The 26758-nt window shown below is 31.2% G+C and overlaps 1 protein-coding gene across 1 annotated transcript in view; it reads right to left on the reverse strand.

The window, feature by feature from the left end:
• Positions 1-4121: 4121 nt before the first annotated feature.
• The window catches only part of LOC118191363 (neural cell adhesion molecule 2-like), a 199398-nt gene continuing 176761 nt past the window's right edge, over positions 4122-26758 (reverse strand). The window contains exons 6-7 of the mRNA XM_035362168.2: positions 10531-10821; positions 4122-4555 (exon numbers count right to left, since the gene is read on the reverse strand). Coding sequence (XP_035218059.2) covers positions 4209-4555; positions 10531-10821 — 638 coding nt within the window. The 3' untranslated portion in view covers positions 4122-4208. The remainder of the gene's footprint in view (positions 4556-10530; positions 10822-26758) is intronic.

Consider the following 26758-nt stretch of genomic DNA (forward strand, 5'->3'; position numbering starts at 1 on the left):
GTATTTGATACACGAAACAAAAACGTTATTTTATTCGCGGTCTCCGTTTTCTGAAATCAGATACTAAACTCATAGCTGCTGTCTCCCACTGCTACCTTTTCCCTCATTCCTTACGCCGAAAAAACAGGTGTTCTCTCTTTTTTTTTTTTTTTTTTTTTCAGTATGGAACAAGCAGATGGTTTTCTTTCTGCGTAAGACAGACAATTTCCTTTCGCACTGAGAACAGTCCTATGTATTTATTTCTTGCGCTCCCTTTTCTTTCGTTGTGAAGAATATCTTGATGTTTTTGAGTTACCTAGTTGGTCATAGCTTTCTTTAGCTGCGGCCAGACATTTTCTCCGCCCAAATGTGAACATTTGCCTTTGTTGTCTATACCACTTAAGTGTTTCTTTTCCAGCCAACTTAACTACATCTTTTTACAACCGGATAGTTAAAGGAGAAGATAACCAGCATTTGCAATATTTTCTTACGAAAGAATGAATAATACACAGTTATTCTTTCCACGAAAACACCTCATCTTTGATTCAGTTTTGAAAGCTTAAAGCAAATTACTAGAGACATTATCAATTTCGTTTTTACTACCAGTTGCTGTTGTAAAAACTTCCATAAATTTTGCAATCCGTGTTATTAAAATCATACTTTATGTGTTTTTTTATTTTTTCTCGAAAATCTTAATAGGAGATTACTTTTGTATGTTTACAATATAATTATACGGTTCTGTATAATTATATGTGATTTTCTAATGGGTAGAAAGAATCAAATGAATAGAATTACTCTCAAGGATTAGCTACCAAGAGAGAAAAGTGGTGAGTGACTCTGACAACCGTACTGAAGGGTCAAGGATCGAATCCTGGAGAAGACATGGATGTAATATGTCCGTCCTTTCCTCCAAAGAGAACAACGGTGGTTCAGGGGCTTCCATAATAAATAGACTACCGCTTTCGGCCTTTGTAGCGGTCAACACATATAAACGACTAGAGGCCGCCATTGGGAAAGGGAAAACTGAGTGATTAGAAAAACTTGCTTAATCGTAATAGACAATAACAAGTACTAGAATTTTTTTCTGCATTTTAAAATTCATATTTCCACATAAAATGCATTGTGGGTTTCATAAAACCATAAAATTAACCATATTCATAATTAACCATAAAATACACGAATATTTTAGAAGACGCAGTTCTCAGTTTTATTTATAAGACACATTCTGTGAGACACGAGGAAACTATTAATTTTAGTAGGAACAAAATGTGCATAATAGAAAAGGATAAAGAAAGTATCAGGTTTTGTACTTTCTTTATCCTCTTCTATTTATTTATTTTTCTATTATTTAAAGAATTTTTATAAAGATGAGTTAACAGATTGCAGCAAAATTATTTTACGCTGTACGTTATTAATATATCTAGGTTAAAGTATTTTATTACGAATTCTTTTCATCAGGATTAAGCAATAGCATATGCTAAACGCATAACATTTTTAATATTCGAATAGTGCATTTTGAATCAGACAGATCATGACGATAGCTGGATGGTTCCAATGAAGATTAAATCAGAACTAATTGCTACATTTATTTAGTCTCACAAAATATTCTTCAAATATACAGGGTGGTCATAAAGTAACTTCCGTGATATACCCCAGCGGCCTATCAGCTCAACCAATCGAAGTGAAATTTCAGATATTATTATTTGAACGTATGAGCTCGAAATTGTGAAGATTTGAAACAATAGAGCTATCATACTCACCGCGAAACAATTTCGGAATTTTCCAATGACAGACACATACTTTCTTCATGCATAAATAGTTCAGCGCATCGAAAAACTGTAAATGGTGTTGGACTGTAAATGGTGTTTACAATGCTCTTTATTGCAAATGTTTCACGCCAGCAGTTTTCGTCATACGTGAATCTTTCCAATGCGCTTTATAATTTTTTATTACAGTGATCAATTTCGGCAGTAAAAATGTGTTGTTATTCGAGAATTTAGAAACACTAATTGAGAGCTCGATTGTTTTAAATCATCACTATCTCGATCGCATACCTTCAAATAATTATGTCTGAAATTTCATATCTATTGGTTGAGCGGATTGCTCACTAGGTGTTCATATACCGGGTAAGTTTTTTTATGAGCACTCTTTACATGGCTGAATAAGACTCGAGTTGTATACTTTATAATTAGCAGCTCCATTTTCACATTTTAGGAATCATAAATTCTGATTGAAGGAAAAAGACGAACACTTTTTCAGCGGAGGGAAGCATGATAAAGAAGCATGATTGAGATACTGATACTAGATTACTAAAGAGAAATTATAATACTACTTTATTTCTATTGGTTGGTTAAAGTTTTAGTTTATGTATGTTTCATTATTATAAGATAAAAGACATTTGTTTCACTTTTGCTGATAAGTATGTGCATTCATTATTAACGTTATATGCGAATCATCTAATATAAATAATGCTTGAATTGATGCATTTTAAAAAGATTATAAACATTTTGCTATTTTTGCGATAAAAGGAAATAATATATTAAACAAGAGTCTTAAGGGACTATTAAAAATGAAAGTTAATATTTTATCTCACGTACATGTGCACAAAATATCAAAAAAGGTTTACTTAAAATTTTTTCAAGTATTATGTACAATATACCTATATGAACGATTTTATAGTATGGATATTGTCGGGGTGACTTAAAAATTCAGAGTTAAGTCATTTTATCTATTTGTGAAATAATTTATGCAATATCAAACAGAAAATATATTTAATTACTAGGCAACTTGCTTTACTAGTACATTCCATTTAAAAACGCAATTTGCTTTAATAGTCCATGTCCCGTGTTAGGCAAATGCATTTCATTCTCCACTTTGCATAGAAATCTAATAATTTATTTTCAAGAGGTTTTGAGCCATTTGAAATGGATTATAATTATATTTTATACACTGTTATTTGTATTCAAAACATACATTAAACATCTGAGTTTTTTATAATATTGTGCTTGCAAAATAAGGCACATTTATTAAGATATTGAAGAAGAAAATGTTAATGCCAAGACAAAGAGATTAACTAACCTGTGGGGAAAAATGATGCGTCAAGTTCAATCGTCTCTACATGTCAAATGGACCATTTCACATTTTATTTTGCAAATGCTGTTGAGGGAAATTCTGGTCATTACACTTTCTTGTGCCTCTTAACTGAAGATAATCACGCGAAATTTTCACAAACTGATATCCTCGTTTTTCAGAGTCTTATAATTAAAGATAAACATCACGATCGAAGTTTTAAATAATTATGCAATGACTCTGATCTTAAAGTCTAGATCTTTCTTAAGTATAATTCCTCATACTGCATAAATTTAATTAACTTTTACATACTGTAAATATGCTCAAAGAATTCCACATGTGAACTTTATAAACTGTGTTAACCTTCTCCAGCATACCATTTTAAGTAATCGTTTCTTAAAATTGTATTGGTTTCTTGTAAAAATTATTTTCTGTAATCCATTCTTACTCATAGCGTTTTTCTCAAACGATTTTAATCCCATGTACACCTCCTTATTACAATTAGTAGATTTCATCATAATATTGTATTCCTAACACTTATTACATTTTTCTCATGTTTATCTACTATTTTTATTACATCAAAACATATGTTCTCAATTTAATTTCTGAGTTTCAAGTTGCACTGAAGCTACATTGTAATTTTTTATGTCTTTAATCATTATTTTTAACAACACCCTATGCTGGTTGTACCATAGGATTGCGCGTTGTGTCATAATGGCCATACTTTACACCCTTCGGACAGCCGCAGTTGTTTATCTGCTCAACTTTCTTTGTAAACGTTTGCAATTCCTTTTAGGGTTAGTTAGAATGAGAGGGCATTACCAGTTAGTTGACCGATGATATATCTCTGGGTGATCTCTGACCGATGATATATACCCATACATTTACCTGTACTTGTAAATCTTGCTTTATTCTCATGGATTAGTTTACATCCTATATTAAAGGTCATGATTTTTTTGTGCTCAAAATACTGTAAATTCTAAGTAAATGTTTAAAATGAAAACCTCACATCGTTATTTTTTCTTAACAGTTAAATACTTTTCATATTTCAAAGAAACAATAACAACAACAACAACAAAAAAAGTATTTAATTTTAAGCAAGCGTATGTCAAATCTTAGTTTAGTTGGAATATACTTGCAACCATATGCAGATATGCCCCTTATTTACCACTTTTTTTTTTTTTTTTTTTTTTTACAAATGTAACGCACCAGCCAATACCTGCGGGAAGCACAACGAAGAGGCAGGGAATCCTCTGGAGCCCAACTCTGTTCCGACCCCAGCAGGACAAGGTCCCATAGTCTTGTTCTGATCTAGGAATGTAGTGGACAACACTCTTCCGTCCGGTTGTCAGAGTGGGAACTAATTCCAGAGTACCGAAGGAACTATTGAATTCCCAGCGAAATGTGACTTCATCAGGATCAGCTTCTACTTCGCAAGAAATTTCTACTGGGAAATGTAACATTGCACCGTACACAGTCTGTTGACCACTTTTGCACACTGGAGCAACTGCGGACATAAAAGCCATTATCTTACAATTGCAATTAGATACAATAAAATTAGATAGATCCATCAAGATCAAAAACATAAAATAACAATTCTAGTGAGATAATGTAACTTAAAAAACTTGCAGTAACTGAAACTTGAAGATATGAATACAGTCATGTTGCTGGTCATAAAAACTGCAATTATCAATCTCTGAATGAATTTTGTACACATGAAGATATATACATCACATTCATATGCATAATGAGTAATAAACATCAATAATAAAGGAAACAAAGCCCTTACACGTATTACAACACTAATTAATTATAATTTAATCACCGTCCTTAAAATTGTATTACCACTTATGTAACTTACCTATTGTTTCACACTTACTCCTTCAAATGGCTCTGTAAGTAATTTATCTTATTTTTCAAACTGAAATGTATGTACTTCATTCATGCATGTGATAACAATGAGACGTACCCTAACAACGTATATGTTAAAAGATCATTACAATGTAGGTATTTTTCAAGGTACAGTGTATGTGTTAAAAAGGGATCATTAAAGAAGATAAGTATTGCGATAACAAGTAAAATTTGAATTTTAGAGATTACTGAGGTTAGTAAAGAATTCACTTTCGAGAAAAACAGATACTTTTTTAATTCTGGTAAAATCTTGAGCAGCTGAATTAGAGAGTTTCATTTTTCCATAGATGTGATTTTCATGTGACTTTGCATACACTTAAAGTCTCAGTGATGTAAAAGTTATATACGTCAAATTTCAAGAAGATTGAATAATATTTAGTGGTTGCACACATAAATCACTTTTATCTTAAACTAGTGAAATTTCTGATAATGAAGTACTTTGTACTAATGGACTTCTTATATATTTCTCTCCTTGGCCACCAGCCTAGTCCATGATATTAAAAAAATTTCCGTACCTCCAGCTACAGTTTACCGAGTTCGGGTGATCAATAGAGGTTAAATGGCAAAGAAAATTGAAGAGTCACTCTTTGGATATTCTTCTCATTTGGTCCTGTATTGTGATAGTAAACTGTTGCCTTCAGTTGCCCATGAAAGTGTCAAAACTTTGGAAGATAAAATTGCAATTTTACTGTACGAAATTTTGAGCATTTGCTTGAAGTATCTGTTGTCCTGAAAACCCTGGTGAGCAAATGTCTGAAGTAGTTCTTCGGGAAGTGCATCGATTTAGGATACATGACAATATCATAGGCATACCTTTTTATAGTACAGCATCTAATACAGGACTGATCCATAGGGCATGTACCATAATTGAAAGGGCATTCAGACGAACATTGTTGTGGTTAGGGTACCGACACTACACACATGAATATTGAAGAGTGTTTGCCACTTGAAGCATACTGTCAAGTGATCCAGAAATCAAGATTTTTCGAAAGTTCCTAAGTATGTGGGCTTCATTTGATAAGAAGTTATATACGACAGCAGTGGATGCAGAAAGTTCCGTTAAAGGATTCTAGAAGAGCAACAATTGAAAAAAAAATTTAGTACAGAGTTATTACAACACTCATTTTTTTACCTAAGAGGTTGGAGCTCTGTAACAAGCAAGGTGGATGGACAAAATATGCACTGAAAATTTCCTCTTCACTAAACAGTTTAATATTCCTCAAAGAGAATTGAAAGGAATGAAACAGGTTGCATATTTTGTGAGCTTTGTATATGTTCGCTTTTGGCAGGGGACAGTTGTAAGCCGATGGGTTTTAAAGAATGATTTGGATAAGTTACAGCTTCTGAGCACTTCTCAAGATGCAGACGTCAAAAAGAGGCTCTCGCAGTTACTAAGAGACTCATTTGTTATATGTCAGAAACAAACTTAGGATAGGCCTTTTTGGGTGAAAGTATTACTCAGGCTGATAAGGAAATATGACCAAAAATTTAATCACCAAACCTACAAATAAAGGAAAATTATACGATTAGAGAGTAAAAATCTAGTTTTTGAAGGAAACGACCTGAGCCATTTCATTACTAATAAAACAAAGACGTTCTTCGAATTGTTTGGGAGTCATGACATGGAGGATTATTGCAGTGACTCTCTAAAGAAGTTCTGTGAGCACTCTTAAGGTGGTCAATGATATCGTAGAAAGAGGAGTTGCTCTGATCGAAAAGTTTAACGAATCGGTCAGGGACGAACAACAGAAACAATTCTTGTTGAGGGTAGTGGAGCATCACAGAAAAGTTTTCGCCAAGTGAACAAAAAAAAGGATTGCATCGTTCATAGTTGATTAATATAACACATGTACTACCTTTTAATATTAGCGTCTAGTTTTAATAATATTCTGTAATTTCCAGTTTTCCCAATAAAGGCAATTAAAATAGAAAAACTGTATTTGCTGCTTACTTTTACAAAACTGATCAAAGTGTACAACCTCTAAATATTATCCAGTCTTCTTGAAATTTGGCAGATATAACTTTTTCATCGCTAAGACTCGGAGAGTAAGCAAAGATTGCAAAAATTTACGTTTTGTATTTTCCTTACAAAATGAAGCATCCTAAGCTGCACGCAAAATATTATTATACATTACGTGCGGTAGTTTGTATATTACTTATAGATACGAAAATAATTTTAAACAAAGTTAAATTTTCGAAAACTTCTGCATAATTTAAACAAAACGCACGTCACAGAAAAATTACATACACAAAAATCCAAAACCATATACTGTAGAATAATTAAGGTGAAATATCAATTCAGAATTGCGTAGCTGCGTAAAGATAGGTTTAAGACAGCATTTTCAAATTCTTGCACTTCTAAAAATATTAATCCTGTAAAGATTCGTTTTGATTTTAAAAAGACCAAAATTAAGTAATCCTATTAAACGTCATGCAGTCATAACATAAAAAGTTAAATCAGATAGTTAACAGACCCAAAATTGTTCAAACATAGCCTTGGAATGAAACATTTTTATTAATTTTCGCTTTTCTGATCTCTTAATTTTATTTTATAGCTAGCAAGGAAATAAAAAGTTCTATAACCTGATTTCAGACATTTCAAACTGTGATGAAAACTTCAATGGACATTTATTGAATATTATGATGAAATAAAAAAGCAACCTCAAAAACCAGATATTATTTCTCTTCCCTGAATGTCAAATATTGTGACAGTTTATGACATAGTTTTCTAATATACAATTTGAAGAATGATGTAAAAAAAACTAGTTTTAAGAGACCTGCTATGTGTCAGAATTCTTTAATTAGCAAGCATAGACAATTTTGCCGTAATAATGCGTGTGATTGTGCAGTGCTTCGCATAAACCAGAATTATTTTCTGCTGCAATGCGTTTAGTTCTTTATTTTTTAAATTAAAACCAGTCGAAAGGCTTATGGATTTTAAATAACACTCTAATAAATTTACATAATTTCTGAAAACTCAAAAGTACGTAAAAAATAAAATGCATGAGTTCTTAAGATTAATTTCTTCATAGCATAATAAGACATTATTTAATTTACATTTTAAATTATTGCTATATGTGCCATCAATTTCATAAGTAATTAGAGAAATTTAAAAAAAGGAGTTTTTAAATATTGAAGTTATATTAAAATATACTTATGAAAATTTTTCAAGTGGAATGTTTTCAATAAAAAACATTAAAACAATTAAAATTAAAGAATCATGCTTCAGTTATCAGAGCATGCATGACTTTGTGAGACTAGAATTAAAAGAGTATTGCCACCAACAATGCATTTCTCACACATTTATTGTTATTAAAAGCGAAAAAAATCTTTCTATCCGTAAAAACATTATTCTACCTAACTAAGGAAGTACGTTAAGATTTGATTATATATAAGATATTTAATTTATGTTTCGTGTAAGAGTTTGATCTCCTCATCACTTAAAGTTGTGAGCACCTAAATGATAGCTTAAAGATCTGTCAGAGCTATGAGTATAACGATAGTAGAAGATCTACCAGTTTCTAGATAAATGCCAAAGCCGAAAATTAGGTAAGGGAACACTAGAAAAGTTTTTCCTGAAAATAATTTTTTTATTTGCCCGTTGATATGAAATAAGGCATTATGTGTCATTGAAAGATTTTTTCTTGTTTTGAAATTACTTAAACCTATACGGAGTAAACTTAAAATTTCATAAATGGAGAGTTATTTAAAGAGGTCTTCCATGAGAGTCGAGATATCTGTAGGGCCGAATAATCAGCATTTGACGGCTTGGTCTGCTGCTAGTAGGTAATATAGTTACAGCAAGACATTTGGAGCACTGAAAGTATCCTTAGTTAAATTTTAAACATACATGTATATAGTTTAGCAAAAACACTTTAAAACTCTCAAAAGAAACGAGATAAAGAAGAGATAAAAGAGGTAAAGAAATTCGTGAGATGAACAATTTTATTTTAAACTAAATTAAAGAGATATAATAGTATTATAAAACCTTCATTGGTAAGTACATCATTCATCATTGTACATTTAAACACCAATGTATAACTATTATCTGGTGCAATTTCAATATAATTAGAATGAAAACAATTCAAAATATGCTGAGAATTATCGGAAAGACAGGAAATGCGGTTTACAGATCGTATCTTTCGACTGACCAGCTGGATTCAAAATAGCTGCAAAGCATTATTTTGAAAAAAAAAAAAAAAAGTGATAGAATACGATATCCCTGTACATGTTTTATTACACTTCATTAAATATACCTTTCATCTACAGAGTTGAAAAAACATTTTCTCTCTAAGTATTAGTCAGATTTTAACCAACTATAATTAAAGCCTTGTAATTTTATCTTCAGCATACAATGCGTAAAATGCAAATCACTTAACAGCCTAACTTTAAAAGGATCCATTAATTAAATGAAGGTTTTTGAACCGAGATGGTATCGATCCTCGTTTTGGTCTTTAATTTACTTTTATTCATTTCGACGTTATAAAATAAAAAGAAAATTATTCAAGGCGTATATACATAAAGCTGAAAACATTTTCTAACACTTTACAGGAGATACTTTTAAATGGTCTGTAACAAAAACTACATCTTTTCTAACGAACTTAATGAAGTATCTCTAGAGTAGCCTAATTTGTATCTTGAAAAATAAACGCGGAGCCCATTACACATATGATACACTATGCTGTTTATAATGAAGTAACAAAGAAACCGGCAAAAAAGAATGTAAAAATAAAAAGAATATTTCAACGAATACTCTCACGCGAAATTGTCATTAACAGAACTTATTATCGGCCCTCTATTTTTTAAAACAACGTGGCCATTTTTCCACTTAGCAGCCTGACATGATGACACGAGCAACAAAATTTTGGTCGACCTCAAACCATCACTTTTCACGCAGATTTCGGAAAAGGCTGTGATTACGAGAAACTGCAAGTCGGTGTAATTTTAGATGTTTGGTCCACATTTTTCATTTTCAGGAGTTGGAAACGCCCAAAACACTTACTTTGAAACCGATATGTACCATTTTTATTTCGGATTAAATTCCATATTTTAAATACTTTCAGATATCGTTTTAAGGTCGCTAAAATTATCAGTTGAAGAGTATTATACGCAAATTATTTATTTTTATTTTTACTAAATTTAATTTTTCTTCTCCTAATTGAATTCAGTTAAGAGAATATTCAAATATTATTAGTTATTATTTCTAAAACTAATTTTAATTCTCTAGGAGCAAAAAATAATTTGGCGTCATTACAAGTCGTAATTAATACTGCTTATTTAAAGCAATACCATTTCTTTAAAAAAAAAAAAAAAAAAAAAAAAAAAAGAAAGAAAAAAAAAAACCCTACTAAAGAAAATTTTTATATTTTAGCAAAATATGCAGCATTTATGAAATTTTCCACACATTGTCAATAAATAAAAACAGAGTTCACAACTGATATTAAAAGCTGTTCTAGTTTAAAAAAATACTATGCTTCTTGCATATTACATAATTTTTATGAAATTTATGAATTTATTTTATGAATTATAATTCTATGTATATATTCCATATTACATGCCAAAATTACTTACACTGAACTCTTAGATAAACGTGGTTGCTTTCTCCTTGTCCTTCACTGTTAGTTGCTGTGCAACTGTATCTTCCTCTGTTCCTTCGTTGTACTTTCTGCAATACAAGAGATTGGTTGCTAACAATTACTCCAGCTGAAATATTAGTCACCAGTTCCTGCCCTTCAAATCGCCATCCGGTTTCATGCACCCATGGAGATGCCCGTATGTTGCATTCGAAGTAAACGTCATTACCCTCCAAAATGTTTGAATGGCGTAACTTGCTCCCTAATCGTAGATTTAGTTGAGGAACGACTAGTAATAGAAAGAGAGAGAGAAAAAAAGAAGCTTTGTTGATTAATAATGAATGCTAAGAAGTTTTTTGAGTTTTATAATAATTTATTTACTACATACAATTTAATTAATAATGATATACTAGATATTTTTACGAAATATACTGTTGCGTGCGTTATGGGTTCGTAACAGATTGAATGCACACAGCTCCGATGATAGGTTGATGAGATTTTATAAAATTAATACTTCAGAGAGTTGGAACTTTTCACGAAGCTAGTCGTACAATTGTTCACATTATTACAGAATTCAATCATTTGTTGCATTTCAAACTACTATGAACGTTAAGCGTAGCGAAATGCAAAGCGCAGCTAAAGAGAAAGCTACCCGGAGATATCTCAGCACTCCGAACTCACGTCGAACTAACAGCTAACATCAATAACTGAGAACAGATGTTCTCACCGGCTTTACAAAGTTTTCACCCGGTCGTCGAGATATTTCAATTACTTTCTACTTCTCGAAATTACTAGAAGATAATAAAATAAGAATCGAATTGTAGTTTAAACTAATACAGTGATCAATTCCACTTATTCAATTATAATACTTTTTACGGTGATATAGAGCTGCACCTGGGATAAACTGACCTGACTTTGTTATAAAAGTCTTGCAACAATGTTAATAGTCATCCTGACAAAAGGTATTATTTCTTCTATGTATAAATATTACATGGGCATACAAGGCCTGTGCACAAGCTTAGATATTTTAATTACGAACAATGTTCTGTCTAGTAAGGTACAGAAGATACTTATATAATCATGACAGTTATGTGCACAATTTAACATTATCTGCTTTCATATTTACAATACTGTTACTGGGATAATCACAGTAAATTTTTAATTCAGTTAAACATTGACTGGCGTTTATATGTTACTTTTAACTGCTTTACAACATTAGATTTAACAAGTACACGAAAAGTGGATAGTAATAAGCTTACACTACAATAGTTTATGCTGTTGCATTCCAGTTACTATTCTACGGGACGAGCTATTTTTCTAATGTTGATTTTCAATTGTTGTAATATTCTCTGGCGTAGTCTGAGTTAGGTGACTCAATTGTTCTGGTACCTTAGCTGATTTTCTTGGAATAGTTGCAACTACTGTTATAGTTAGTACCTTTCAAGGAAGTCTCTTTGCTACTGTTTAATTAACTTGGATAGTACTGCTGTCAGAAATAACTGTACTCATCTTCTGTTCCGTTATCTGCGATTTGTCACTTCAATGTACTCTACTTTTGTAAGGACTCAGCACTTTGGTTTGCTATTGAAATTATGTTGCGAAGATCCAATTCTCAAGGACAAAAAAATTCTTAATACTTTGCTGAGCATAGTTTAATTACCTTCTCTTTGTTACTTTTCGCCTGTTTGTTGCTCAGGTAACCTCCGCCTACTGCGGCCGGTATTCACTGCTTGGTGTCTTTAAATGCAATTTATCTGTTGTGTAGGCAGTTGAAGAGGTAGTGAAATGAACTTGGAAATGAACCACCGTCATTATATATATATATATAACCTAATAGGCACTTAATAAGTAGGTGGGCCACCTTTACCTCCTATAAAGAGGCAGACAAATTTACATGCATGTCTTCTCCGGGATTCGAACACAGGCCCTTCGGTATCGCAGCCAAGCTGCCTTCCCTAACCACTATACCGTTTGGGCGGCTTAGCAGTGTTGCTTGAACGGCACTTTGTTACGCTTCCCGGCTGTCTGAACTGAGCTGCTGAGTTCAGCAGCTTTAAATTGTAGAACTTCTTTCTTTTTTACTTAGGCTCCAAGACAAGGCTTTTTTAGAATGTGTTAATTTTTGTAATTATGTATTTCATGTCGCATTAGACTTTAATATATTCACGGAAGTATTCGAAAGTAGCAGAGTTTTTATTTCTGTTATATTTTTTAATTCTGCGTAGCCGTTAGTTTGATAGGTTAATAAATCAATTTTATTTTAACCCTTCCCTTTGAATCGAGATATTTATAGTTAGAAGGTGACGGTCTGTAAGTCGTTTGAGTTACTACCTATAAGGTTCTATGATTCATCTGGCAATTTAAGGAATTGCATCTTATAACTAAAAAATGTGTGGCTTAGTTTATGCGGTTATGGCAAGAAAATCGAGGACTACCTGACTAAGAGGAGAGATGCCTTTATGGAGGACTTTCTAAGGGAAATGACTCGTATGCCACTATATATTCGCCAGATTCAAATCTCGGTCCGAAATACAAGTGTTCAGCAATTTTTATTACTCGGACGCTGGTGGGAAATCGTAATAATAGGGCAGAGATAAAAATATTTAAGTTTTACGGTTTTTTCGTTTCTTATTTAATTATAAGTTTCTACTTAGTTATACTTACTCTACTTAATTATGATTACTAATTATACTAATTACTAACTAGTACTACCAGTACTAGTTACTTTTCTATGCACACCTATTTATATATTTATTTATCATCACTGCATGAATTTACAAACTTACATTTATTTGCAGTATGCAATAATGGTCACATTTATACTTTCTTAGTATACTTAATTTTTTATATTTATATTTTGTTAGTCTACTAAATTTGCCATACTTTTACTTTGTTATTACATTTAATTTGTCGTATTTATACTTTGCTAACATTCTTAATTTGTCATGTTTATACTTCGTTAATCTGCTTAATTTGTTAGTATTTCGAATATCCTGGTTAGCATTTAGCTATTATCTGATAATTACACAACATTTACAATTCAATTTTATATACTGCTTGCCATAATTTTATCCTGAATTCTAAAATATATACAAAGGCCACAGAGCAAGCTACGTTTTTAGCACTGTCTGGATGATGTCCATTCTTCTGATTAAGTAAATTAATGGAAATATAACTTACTGGTATTAAATTTAATTTCTTTTTCCTCACAGACATGCACAAATTTTATAAAGCGTCTATGACTAAATTTCTTCAATTTTATGTACCATCGCTGGCTATGCGATTATTAGATAATAAAGAGCCACACTTTCATTGCTACTTTATCTGTTTGAAATAGTAAGGAAAGCTAATTTTAGAATAACTGCGAAAGATGAAATTTCATTAATATATATAAAATGAATGAATTTAAAGAAATTCATTATAAAATTCTTCATTGCAAATCAAATATTTTAATAAAAATTAGAAGGATTATAAAACAAAATGATTACTCTCAAGTTCTCGAGATTTCATGTAGGGTAACAATCATCATAATATTGAAGAAATGAAAAAAAAATATTAAAACAGAAATTAAGTGTTCGAGTCAAGTGTTAAGTGCTATCTAATATAAAAATCAAATAATGTGTAACAGATTATAAGTACACTATGCGTAAATAATAAACAAGAGGGGAAAAACAACCAACGATTAGGCTTAACGCGGAGAATAAAACACTTTCGGAAATAGCAGGGATAAATCAGGATTTCTGTCTCCAAATAAAAAACACGAAAATAACGAAAAATGTAATAAATAATGTATAGCATTTATAATATCAGTTTATTGGTTCTATGATGTTCATTATATTATTTCACAACTATGACTTTGATTGTGGAATACTCGGCTGTTATTCCTAAGAGCAGAACATAAATCAATGCAAATATCTTAACTTCATTTAACAAAATTATTAGGCTTGAAGCATAGGTCATAATATCCTAAGAACTATATAAAAGGAATACTGTAGATTTGAAAACGAAATTTTTATTTCTTATATCTCCCCCCAAATACGATAAAAATACAGCGCTATATTTTCCTGCAGAAGAATGCTATCTTCCAGCACTGTCCAAAGCAAGACAGCTGATATTCGTAAGTAATTTTTTTTGACAGGAAGGCAACTTTAACGTTTCTTATCCTTTAATAGTTGTACATATATTTGTCACTAGAATTCAATATTTCCCATGGTATGAGAGAAAAGAGGTTCTTTATCTTAAATACTGCGAATTTCAAGTCGTTTTATATGGTCTGAATGCCTTGCTTCGAATTTTTATAAGCTGTGCTTGTTAAGTGTTTAAGAGATTTGAAATATTTATCCACTATAGGGCTTTATGGGCAAAGAAAATTTAGCAAATACGACTTTATTGATACTTTGAAAAGAAAACTGCAAGTGATTAAAGGTATGTAAAATCTGTCCACAATTAAAAGTTTCTCAAATCAGAACTGCCATATTCAACCATAACCATTCCTCATTCCTTCATTTACCCGTATAAACTGGCCATTGAAAGGGTCAAGGGATTACAGTATTTTTTTCCTTCAAGATGACGTAAAAAGCTAAACATATATATATCTATATCATAGTGTGACTGATTCCTAATAGACAATTTTTCAACAATGGACAGTAGCTTTTTTTATTTTTCATATATTTCTTCACATATTGTTATTACGTAGGTTTTGGCAATATCTGCGTAATATGCAAATAGTATAAATATATATGCACACTCAATTATTCATAATGTTGAAAAATATACATACACAAACACACACACACACACATATATATATCTTGTAAACTTGCATTTAAGCTCCAACTATTTTCTTTTCTTTTAATATATTTCTTTTTATTATTTTCAAACCTGCAGCAAATGCGCAGATCATCTCATAGCCTTTTAAACTTTCTTTTAGAAATCTTTTAAGAAAGCTCTGTCTACTGTCTAAGTTTTATACATATATATATATATGGTATCAACATTCTGATATCAGAAGGCAGTTCTCTTCTTTTGTAGCTTACGGAAAAATGTGAGAGCTTTAAAATCACCATAGCATTTGGTGTATGTTTACAAAGCATAATTGTGACGACTGTTGTTTTTATTTTTGTGATATTCAAATGTAAAGTTTACAGGATATGATAGTCTTAAAGGAATACCAGATTATCCATAAAATGTTCTCTAAATTTTTTCATATATCTTATGAACTTTATTTACTGTTCTTCAAAGTTTCGATTTGACAATTTTACTTCCACAAGAAACGCTGGTACATTTACTTAGTCAAATGTTAGAGACATTAGGATATTTTGAAGCAGAAGATATAAAAAAAAAATTGGAAATTTCCTCGCCGGGACTCAAATCCGGACCTCTTCGAATTCACGCCGAGTGTGCTACCGTTATAGAACTAAGGCATGCAAAAAGGAGGGAGAAAACTTATGCCTTTGGTTCAAAGTTTGAGCATAATTAGTTTCAGTTTAAGTTTTACACTTTTTAATCAGTTAGAAGGTAATGGTTTAATTAGAAAGTTTAGCAATATCCAAGGATTATGATTAACTTTTACAGCAACATTAATAAAATAGGGGGAAAACTAGAGGCTGGGCCTTCCGCTCTCTCTAAATTCTAAAGGCTTTTGTTTTGCATATTATTAAAAATATGCCTCTCTATTTGATGATTACTTGATTAGTCTGAAAAGAAGTTATAAGAATTTAGAATATTTGCTCATGGAAATTAATTGTAGTAATCGTGAGAGAATGAGTTGAGGTGAATTTTTAATGCTGAGCATTTTATACAATGGAAAACTATTTCTCTTTCTTTAGGAATGTGATAACAGGGAGAAGAGTTAAAATTTGGATAAAAACCGCAAGTTGGAGAGACATATGGAGTTTAGAGGAAACAAAATTGCACTGCATTCCTGCTGAATGAAAAAAAACATACTTTAGCCATTTTTTCATATAAGACTGCCAAAAGAATAATCAGAGCCTGTTTATTAAGATGATATAAAAAAGGAAGCAGAATGTTACAACAAAACATTTTCTTGAAGCACGAAAATCCATCAGAAGTAAAATAGGAACAAGGAACAATAAATGAAAATACCAGATACTAGAAAAGGGCTTTTACATGAAAATAAGACTGCTGTCTCCTTAAGTGAAGTAGAGAAAGATATTTCAAACTCCTGCGAAATTAGTGTTACTGAGTATCTTACGTAATAAGGATCCTGAATATATGCACTCCTTAATGAAAAGACTTAGTAAAAAAAGAACGTTTCAGGATCCACAATGAATATTAAAATTCGTTTTAGAACACATGACAACACTGAAGACGGTAGAAGAAGCGAGGCAAGTAAAACTTGTGGAAAATTAATATGACAGACATATTATTGGATGCTGCATCATGAAAACATAGAAGCATCTTATAGGAACAAAAGCAGGGCTACAGACATAGCTTCACTACTATAATAAAAGTAAAATTACTAAGTGGTTTGAGTAAAATTTATACGTAAATAAAATAAAATTTCTGTATTTAGAGTATAACTGCATTCAGAATTGGTTCATAAGTAAGTTTCGTGGGACCTTTTCAGTTATTTTTATATTTATCGGGCACATATAAGAAAAAAAGTAAATAAAATTGTTTAAAAATATAAGGAAACTGCATGTGTTGATATACTGCAAACTGCATACGATGCTATTTCAACTTCTCAAATTTCTAAAAGCAGATAGCAGATACATCCTTCAAACACATTTATAAACTTGCCATTTGGTAGTTAATGAGAAATTTTGTATGGAAAGGGCGCAATAAATAACGTAATAATTTAAGGTGAAAAATTTAAATTGTTTACGTTTGAAATTTCTCAAATACGTAAATATTGACTTCTAAATGGAAAACTTGTCTTTCAAGTCATTGACATTATTTAACCATGCATAAAATTTCTTCAGACTCTAGCAGTTATTTCTATATGGTTATTTCTGGGGACATTTAAAAATTCAAATCGATTGTTTAAGCACTAAATCTACATACAATGACCAATTCTGGAATGAGTACTTCTGGCATGAGAAGTTTTAGAAATATAGTTACATATGAAGTAACGAAAATTTCGACTCCTTACCTTCAACTGTCTCAGTTAAAGGTATGATTATTGTATATGCAATAATGTTTAAATGCCTTTAAATAATTCTAAATCAAACGTATCTTGCTTATTTCTTTATTATGAAAATAATGCGCAGTTATATGATTTGAAGGTAGTTATATCTTAAAGTTAGGATTTCTCAAACTATTTAATTCCCTACTTGCGAGCATTATTTCTCTAAAACCGTTTCAAGAAATTATACGAAATTTTAAAAATAATACATAAATATAAAATCACAACATTTGTGTGTAAAATTTGTAGAAATTACGCTTAATTTTATGTTAGAAATATACTAGAACTCAATACATTACTATTGAAGCTAGGACATTTTAATTATACATAATTGTTCTGATCCGGAAAACACTCATCCAAGTATGGCGATCTGTTTATGTACAGTTCTGAATTGAGTATATATTACAATTTTATGCTAATATCGAGGAAGGTATGTATTGCTATGTTATTTCAAATTTATTATTAATTGGAATCGTAGATTTCGAAATACATATTCAAAATTTTACAATTATAAATAAGTTATTTATAAAGATACTTAGTTTAGAATGTGTTATATATTTGGCATAGATGTATGTAACATTATGATTTGTTCCGTGTGCTCTTCTGTATCATTGCAAGTGGTAATCAGTATTTAGGAAAGCATAAGTTAATAATTTGCAAGAAATTCATCAAAATAACATTTTGACTAATTTTAAGATTGATTATCTAAATAATTTTAAAATTTAGATCTGCAATTTTTATTGGTTGACTTCATTCTAAGCATGTCTTCTTTGCTAATATATTTCGTAAAATAATAATACCACATTAAGAAGATAGTTCTAAGTATTTTCCTGATTTAAATACCACAAAATTTAAGTCATTCTGGTTTTGACGATCGGCGGTCCGGTTGTTGGCTAAGTGAAGAGGAGCGCGTGATCACCCTTATTTCTTCATTCAGGGGTTGAAACGCAAATTTTGTCCAAATTAAGGGGGCGATAAATGAAGCCATTGTGGGAGCCCGTGTTTGTGAAGGAGACAAGAAGAATTCGAGTTTGAATCACATTTGGACTGAGTTTTCGACAGTGAGGTACTGTACTTGAAGTTCTGGTGATGAATAAAGAAGGGTAGTTCTTCTTCTAGTTGTGCCTACGGCGGGGGAACGGTAGTTATGCTAAGAGGCCGCAGACTTTGCTCTATATCTGTATCGAAAACACCAAGGACGATGTCTTCTGAATTTTGATTTTTAAACGGAAGGAATTAGGTTAGCTTGGACTGAAGGAAAATCTGCCTCAACGTTCTCTAAAAAAATACCTAGCTTCATTGTCTACGATTTTTCTGGTGGAGTCTATGCGGACAGCCGTGCGGGGCAAGCGGTTCTCTTGCCTTCCAGAGTGAAAACTTTTCGCCTATGGAAACCAGTTAGTTACCCGGCCGCGTGTTTCGCCAAAAGCGAGAATAAACTATACCAAGACAGGACGATGTCCTATGAACTTCGACTTGTAACCGAGGGGCAGTGTCGTTCGTCGAAAGCATAGAATTAGAATACGAGTTCTCCACTTCAAGATGTCTACCTAAGATAAGTCCTTTTGCTGTGTTTGATGTATTCCTATGAATTTTAAGTAAAGTTCCAGAAACTTCGTTGGAATTTTAAAACTAACATTGAATCTTTAAATTAATTCTAAATGGCTGGAAATTGTCTCCACTTCCCTTTTTTCTTTTCCTTAGACATAAATGACAATAAGTAATTATGGTATAAAAATATAGTTTGTTTTGTGAAATCATCCTTAGAATAGATGTTGAATTTCAGATAATGTGTTTTTTTAATATCCTAGAAATTACAGCAGTAGTTCAATTTAAATTAAATGGGTCATAAAGAAGATTTGCAAATCGTTGATTAAAATGTGTAAATGATATAAATTGAAGAATTCACATGTGTAACTAAAATAAGAAAATTGAGTATCTAGGTAATGTTGAGGAATTTGAATAAACTCGTATTTTAATCTGGAAATCTACTTCTTGTGTTTTCTTTATATCTATTTATATGTTTTCTTATATGTATATTGATTTTGCATTTTGTTTATACGATCTTCTCACGGCACGGTCCCGGATGCATTTAGACAACGCAATGCACGCAATTTGAGCTGTACGATCACGAAAAAAATGTTGAAATTAACTAAGCCATAAGAGTTAGTTTTCAAGTTGATATTTAGTTAGTTACGGTTTCACCTGTCTGTTTCTGCATCAGTTTCCTCCCTAAGAGGAAGTAGAAACAGAACAATATGACTATCAAACTGATCTCCTCTCTGTTACGGACCTTTCTATTCCTAAACGAAAATTTAATTTCGGTTGTAATTCCAAATGGAAAATGCAGTTAAAACTGAACTGCGTATATGTGTTACAACTGCAAAGTACAAGTTTTGAGAAATCTGGAAAACAATAAAAATTTAAATTAAATTCACTGTAAAAGTCAAAAGTGAAAGTATCACTTATTAGAATTTCTTCAACGGAAAACTGAAATTTGAATGTATTGTATCTCTACATGGAAACCCTGTGAAATTTGAATACACTGCGTTTCAAATTAATATAATTTATAAATATTATTTTGGCAGCATTAAAATTCCTAATTCTATGAATTTGTTTTGATATTTTAAATTTAGGTTTAGCCTTTATAGTAAGCGAAAGAGATCCTGTCGTCTTGTAGTTAGTGTCAATATAATATCATTTCCTTAGAATGTACTTCTCAAAGGCATCACTGATCTTAGATAAATATCCTTCGCGAATTTGGTCGCAATTAATAATTTCTAATCAATGAATCCTTTTGCTCCAAGTCTGAGTTTGAGTCTAAAGTGAGGAAAAAGAAAAGTGCTATATCCAAAATATTACTTCACACATTGCTTGTTAGTAGTTTAAGAAAATTACAGAGACTTCTCTGATCTCTTCAATTTTTGACAGTTACAGAACTTTTCTGCCTGAGTTATCTAATCTAATCTCTAACTTATGCATCCCTCCCTATTTTGTTCCAGAAATGTGCTGAAAAAGCATCCAGGGAACGCAAACTGGTAGAAAGGAAGCAAATGTGTTAGAGTAAGGATCATATATAAGTCACTTGCAAATTTAAGCGAAGCTGATGGCTTGAGTACTTTAGTAAACGAAGCTAAAGAACTTTATCGGTCCTTTAAAGAGGGCGCAGGGACGTTAAGAAATGTGATTTAGCTGCTGGAAACGCATCTTTAAGCTTCTTAGTTTATACTAAAATACGTAGGCAATGACAATTTTTTGAAGTGCAAGGGTTATAAAACAAAATTTATGCTAACAATATCAGTCAGCTTTTTATCAGAAACTGCTGCTAAGGTTTTTATCTAGCTTTTATCCCTCTTATATTGAGAATTCATGTATTAATATTTCCTTAATATTTTATTTCAAAATAAATAAAACTATTTAAAAAAACATGATAGCGGATTTGCGTAAAATAGGGTAAGAGCCTGCTCGACAGTAAAGGCAAAAGTATCAAGTTTTATTGCCTTTTTGTAAACGTAAAGTTAAATTTTTTAAAGTATGTTTTTTTTATAATTTTTCGGCATGACTTTCTTTTAAGCATTAGATTCAGTTTGGAAAAAACTAAAGCTTAATTACTATTTATTTGCTTGCGAACTAATTCTTATTATGCTGCACAAAACCTTGATCTAAAGTTGCAATCCGAAAGAAATATTATGCAGTCATTTTTCTTTTTATATTTATGGACTGAGTTTACAAATATAGCATAACTTGAATTATCTGAAGCAATGCATATGAATGTTCGTTCTGATTCTTTCAGTTAATGGAATGTCGCAGCTGTTTCGAATACAAAAATAAGGATAGAAACACCGTGAAAGGGAGCCAAAATAATTTATGCAGAAATTAAGGATATACTTATTTTATAGTAACTTATTTATTATAAAGGCGTGAGTCAAATTACGAAATTATTGTAATTATGCATGCCCACCCGGTGATCGAAGGGGAGCAATCCCGGTGCTTTGGCTAGGTCAATATCTACACAGACTAGATTTCTGGGGAAAAATTAACAGAGACTTCACAGAGACTACAACCATCGTTTATTCAGTGGTAGGTTCAGGCTCGGCAGAGACCATATGGTACAGTCTTGTCTGGCTTTTGGCTGCGGGGACTTTACATAGTCAGATATCGAAGGTTGTACTTGGAGGTTTGGCTCTCCTTAGTCAACTTTGGGGGACAGTCGATATCTAATCGTGACTTTATTCCCTTTGTGGTGGATGCGTTGCGTCCACCTATAATTTGCGTACTTATAACCCAGATTGTGGGAAATAAAAACTGTCTGCCTGGTTTGACGGGAAGGGGTTATGCCTCCTTGGACAGCAGGGTTTGGGACGCTTAACTCGATATAGCCAGATCTGGGTGGCCCTTTCTCCTAGCGCAGTGTAATTATGCATTATTATTACGCCTAGTAATACTTTAATATTACATTATGCATTAAACTTTAATATTTCATTCTCATAAAACTATTAAGAACAATAAAAAAATAACAAAACAAGTAATTTTGAGATACATGTTCACCATTTCCAATTTCTTTAATTACGTGCGTTAAAATATTCAATTATTTCTTTGCCGCAGTCTTCCAGAATGCAATCTCCATCAAAAAATAAGTCAATTGTTTCAGTGCTTGAAAATATTCTCACATATTTAGCATAATAGTTTTCAAAATGCACGTGATTTTTTTTTCTCATTCTTATAGCTGAAATCACGAATCATCGACAAAAGTGGAAAATCTATCAGATATTTTAATTAATCATTTTTGAAGTTTTTTGGAATGTTCAGAATATTCTTATATTTTTTTTTAATTTCTTTCATTAAAAAACATGATAAGCGTTCCTTATAACTTCTATGTTTTAGCATGTTTGAACTGCGTTCCGAAGGAAAGCATGGTTAATAGGATGACTGATATAGAGTCAAATCGAGAATAAGAATCGTATTACAGTTATATATGCCAACACTGCGTACTTGATCCAAATCTTACACATAAATGCAGAAAGAAACAAATTAAAAAAAACTTAAATTTGGAAGCTTCAGATTTCGCTTTAAAATCTCAATAAGATGTTTATCAATAAAACATTTGTTTAATTAAATTGTAGAAGAAAGTATATATTGTGTGATAAAAAGGAGAAAAAGATGTAGCAGCAATGTTGTTTAGCGTAGAATGTAGATCCATACTGAAGAGGAAGGATTCTGATTACGTAGAATGTTAATCCATAATGAATAGGAACCTTGGTAGTCCAGGCAGATTAAATTCCATCTTTATTTAAATTCACATTCGTAGCCACAGTTTATTTGGCAATCTAATCATGGCTATTTTCAGAACATTTACATTTCTTAATATACTATTGCAATAGGATGAGAACACAACGAAATGAAATGGTGTCCAAGCACCAACAGGGATACAAGAAAAGTAAGTATTTATCCAATATGGCAACTCACCATAAGAGGATGCTTTTGGTTTACGTTAGAAAGGTTTCAGTTATCAGAGTTTAGGCTTCGAAATAACTACGTCGTCAGCGTTACGCAAGCTTTGTGACATCGATTAATCTAGAAATGACGCAGTCCGGAAATGTTATTGTAATTTTTAGAATAAAGAGTAAATAACTAAATTAAAAAAGAGCAATTAAAGGCTATTTAATAAAATAAATTATAAAGCTGATTTACATATTTTTACCTTACATACACACATACCTGTATAAACGTACATATAAACAATGCAACTTAATTCAAAAATAATTCTAATATTAAAATATTCAGCTTTTTTCTCTGCATTTAGGTTTTTTAACATAAAATCATCTAAAAACAGAAAGATTAAGAACACATATCGTCATTTGAAAAGAAAATTCTCGAAGGAAATCTAAAGAAGATTAAAATCTGTATGTTACCTCGAAATCTTTCACCCATTACATTTTATTTTTAATACAGACGATTATGTACACAATACAAATGACTGAGTACACATTAATTACAGTTGAAAATATTACAGATGGCTTCGCATTCATAGTTCAAAATATGTTACCAAATATTGATAAAATAGTTAAATAAAATAAATCTTTTTAACTTACACTATTTTAAGGAATGCAGTTTCATAGAATATCAAACATAAATGAAAAATTTAAAGCACTGCTGTTTCTTAATAAAACCGGATAAGATGTTATCACAAACTGAAAGCAAAAACAACGTTTTTGAAGCGTTAAATTAAATTAAAGACCTGGTATTTAAATATATGCTATGTATATTGTGTACACGTGAAGATAATATATTCAAATAGTTCTTTCATAATTATGTAAGTGGAAAATGATGAGTTTTTTATTACGATATCTTTGCAGTTAGTTGGATAGGAATAAGTTTTGAAATATGTTTCAAAGAGTTATTTAAAAGAAATTATTCCAAATTTTTTTTTTCTTTCTATCATTTAAATCTTTCTTTCATGAAAATGCCACAGGTTGTTTAAATACAACAGTATCCATTGCAGTATTTTTGTCAATAAGGATTTGTTTTGTCAATAAAGATTTGTTTAACAAATTATAACAATGCTCTCATTATTCGTCGGTCTAAAGGAAATTAAGCCTTCATGAAGATTTTTTAAGTTAAATTGGATTGCATTTATGCTGCACATGAGAGAAACCATAGAAATGCTACGCAGCGAACTTCTTCCCTTCAATATCGTTATAAAGAGATTTATTTTGGTTTATTTTATTATGACAAAGTGCACTAGGGATGTCTTCCCAAGGAGAGAGATGCATTCATGGAAGACTTTCTAAGGGAACCTGGCTCGTATACAAGTTACACCCAGGAAAAACCACGAAAATGCCCATGCAGCTAGCTCATTCGCCTGGATTCGAACGTAAGTCAGAAATACCAGTGTTCAGCTATTTTACTGTTCGGTCGCTGTTGAGCTGGTTACAAAGAAGGCATGCTTAAAGCATTCTGTTGATAAAGCAACATTGTTGAGGGAATGAAACGGATGATGGCATATTAACCTAAAATGAATACATTAGAAGAATGTCAGGAAAATATTTAACGTTTTGATTATGCTAAACACACGAAGAATATAATACATTGTCAACATTGAGTGCTTATGACTGTTTGTTCATTTACAGTCAGTGACATTAGCGAGACCTTACCTGCCCAAATTATTTTAACTTTTAAAGGTAATGTAGAGAAGTAAGTCAGCGCACGATTTGATGGATCTCCGCTGACTGAAAGCTCTGCGCTGCCTAAGCTATTAATAATGTTTCTCAAAGTTAACTCTAAAATTTCATTAATCCTTAATAAAGCGGAAAAAATCAAGTACTTCAATTTTGTTTTAAACTTTTTAAATTCGCCAGTGTTCCTATTGTAAAGTTCATGGGAATAATTAAGTTGATAACATTATATTTTATATCTTCTTGAAATTTATATTTAACTTCAAAGAAAAAAGGCAGTTCTTAAAGTGATTTAAAATTTTATATCCCAAAATATTCCAATTAAATAGAATCAACTGAAAAATAAAATACTGGTTACATTTTGGTAAATTAAATATGTATTTGGTAAATTAAATATGCTTAATAAATTGACTGTCGTTCAGTTTATTAAGCAGAAATTTAAAAAAAATATTCAACAGTAATAAATAATCAGAACAAAAAATATTTCTTTAATTTGTAGAGACATTAGGATTTTTTGGAAGCAGGAAGGATGAAAAATTACGAAGGTACGTCAAGAAGGTGGAAGAAATACCTTATAAATTGATTGTTTATAAAGTATATATCCGCTTTGGTTAACACATCTAATGACTGCTTCATTTTAAATGTTGATGAAAGTCATGTACCAATGGCAAACATATTTTATAGCAATGTCATAGCGTTTTATTGCTTTATAAAATTCTGTTAGTTCTGATATAAAAACCTTAAAATTCTCAAGCTTTTTCGTTTGAAGAAAAATGTACATAGAAAAACATTTTCAGGAAACATGGATAGAGGTTTTTTAAATGCATTAATTTGTTAATTATCATCTGGAATTTTGTAACTGGTATTTAATAGGTACAATGCTCCTAATGCTATTCAAACGTAATTGAAGGAGAATCTGTTTTCAAAAGAAAAATCAGCTGTATTATTCATCTCAACTGAAATATTTCATATTTAAAACCCTTTTTAAAATGAATTCTTCATGAATATCTTTCAAAATATCAATGACATTTCTTTAAAATTTTCCCATTAAGAAAGTACTTGGTTTTGCTTTATTTAAACGTTTTGACCTTTTTACAATTATTCGTTTAAATGCTTATTTTTTCATAAGTATCTAAAATATTTCATTGCTTCCAGTTCTTTTAAGTAAAAACCTTGAAGATTTATTTACATTATATTACTTCCACGTAAACTGTTTTTATCAACTCTTTTGTGGAAAACAATCGATTGTTCTCCTTTTAAATTTTATCGATCTTTTCCGCGTATCCAATTACTTTTACAATAATAAAAGCAAAATGATAAACATGACAAATATTCATCAATTATATCTTGTCATTTTCAGCTGCCAACTGATTACAATTGTCGATGAAAGATAACTGCAACTCTTCTCAGAAAGTTGCGCCCAATTTATATGCAATTCGTTTTCGCAAGGAAAGACAGTTTTTTAACCCTCTAGGTATACTCCCAGACTGTTTTGCGAATTGTTTTAATTGATTTTGGAAGTCAGTTTCAGAACCTATTGTCAAACGCCACTTTTGTAATTTCGGTTATCGAAGAATTTTTGAGTTGTAACAATCAATTAATCTGGGCATTCAGAATGCTTGAAGTCTCCGCTTCCAGTACTAAAACTTTTTCGCTTTTGCAATCAATGATTTATTTCCTTAGGTTACAATTAAATTACACTTCTTTTTTTCCCTCTAATTCGTACATTTAAATGCTGCTTATGAACTGCTTCGGTTTATTTAGGAGGTGTTATTTTACGCGTAAAAACACATTTTGGTATAAAAAGAAGTTAAGATATAAATTACACAACGTACCTTAAGCTGTTGTTGCAAGTTATTAATCACCGAATGATATACTTTTAATATTATAAATATTTATAATGT

The sequence above is a fragment of the Stegodyphus dumicola genome, chromosome 10 (assembly GCF_044657685.1).
Source record: "Stegodyphus dumicola isolate Sdum_Otavi_A_Nest chromosome 10, ASM4465768v1".
NCBI classification, from domain to species: domain Eukaryota; kingdom Metazoa; phylum Arthropoda; class Arachnida; order Araneae; family Eresidae; genus Stegodyphus; species Stegodyphus dumicola.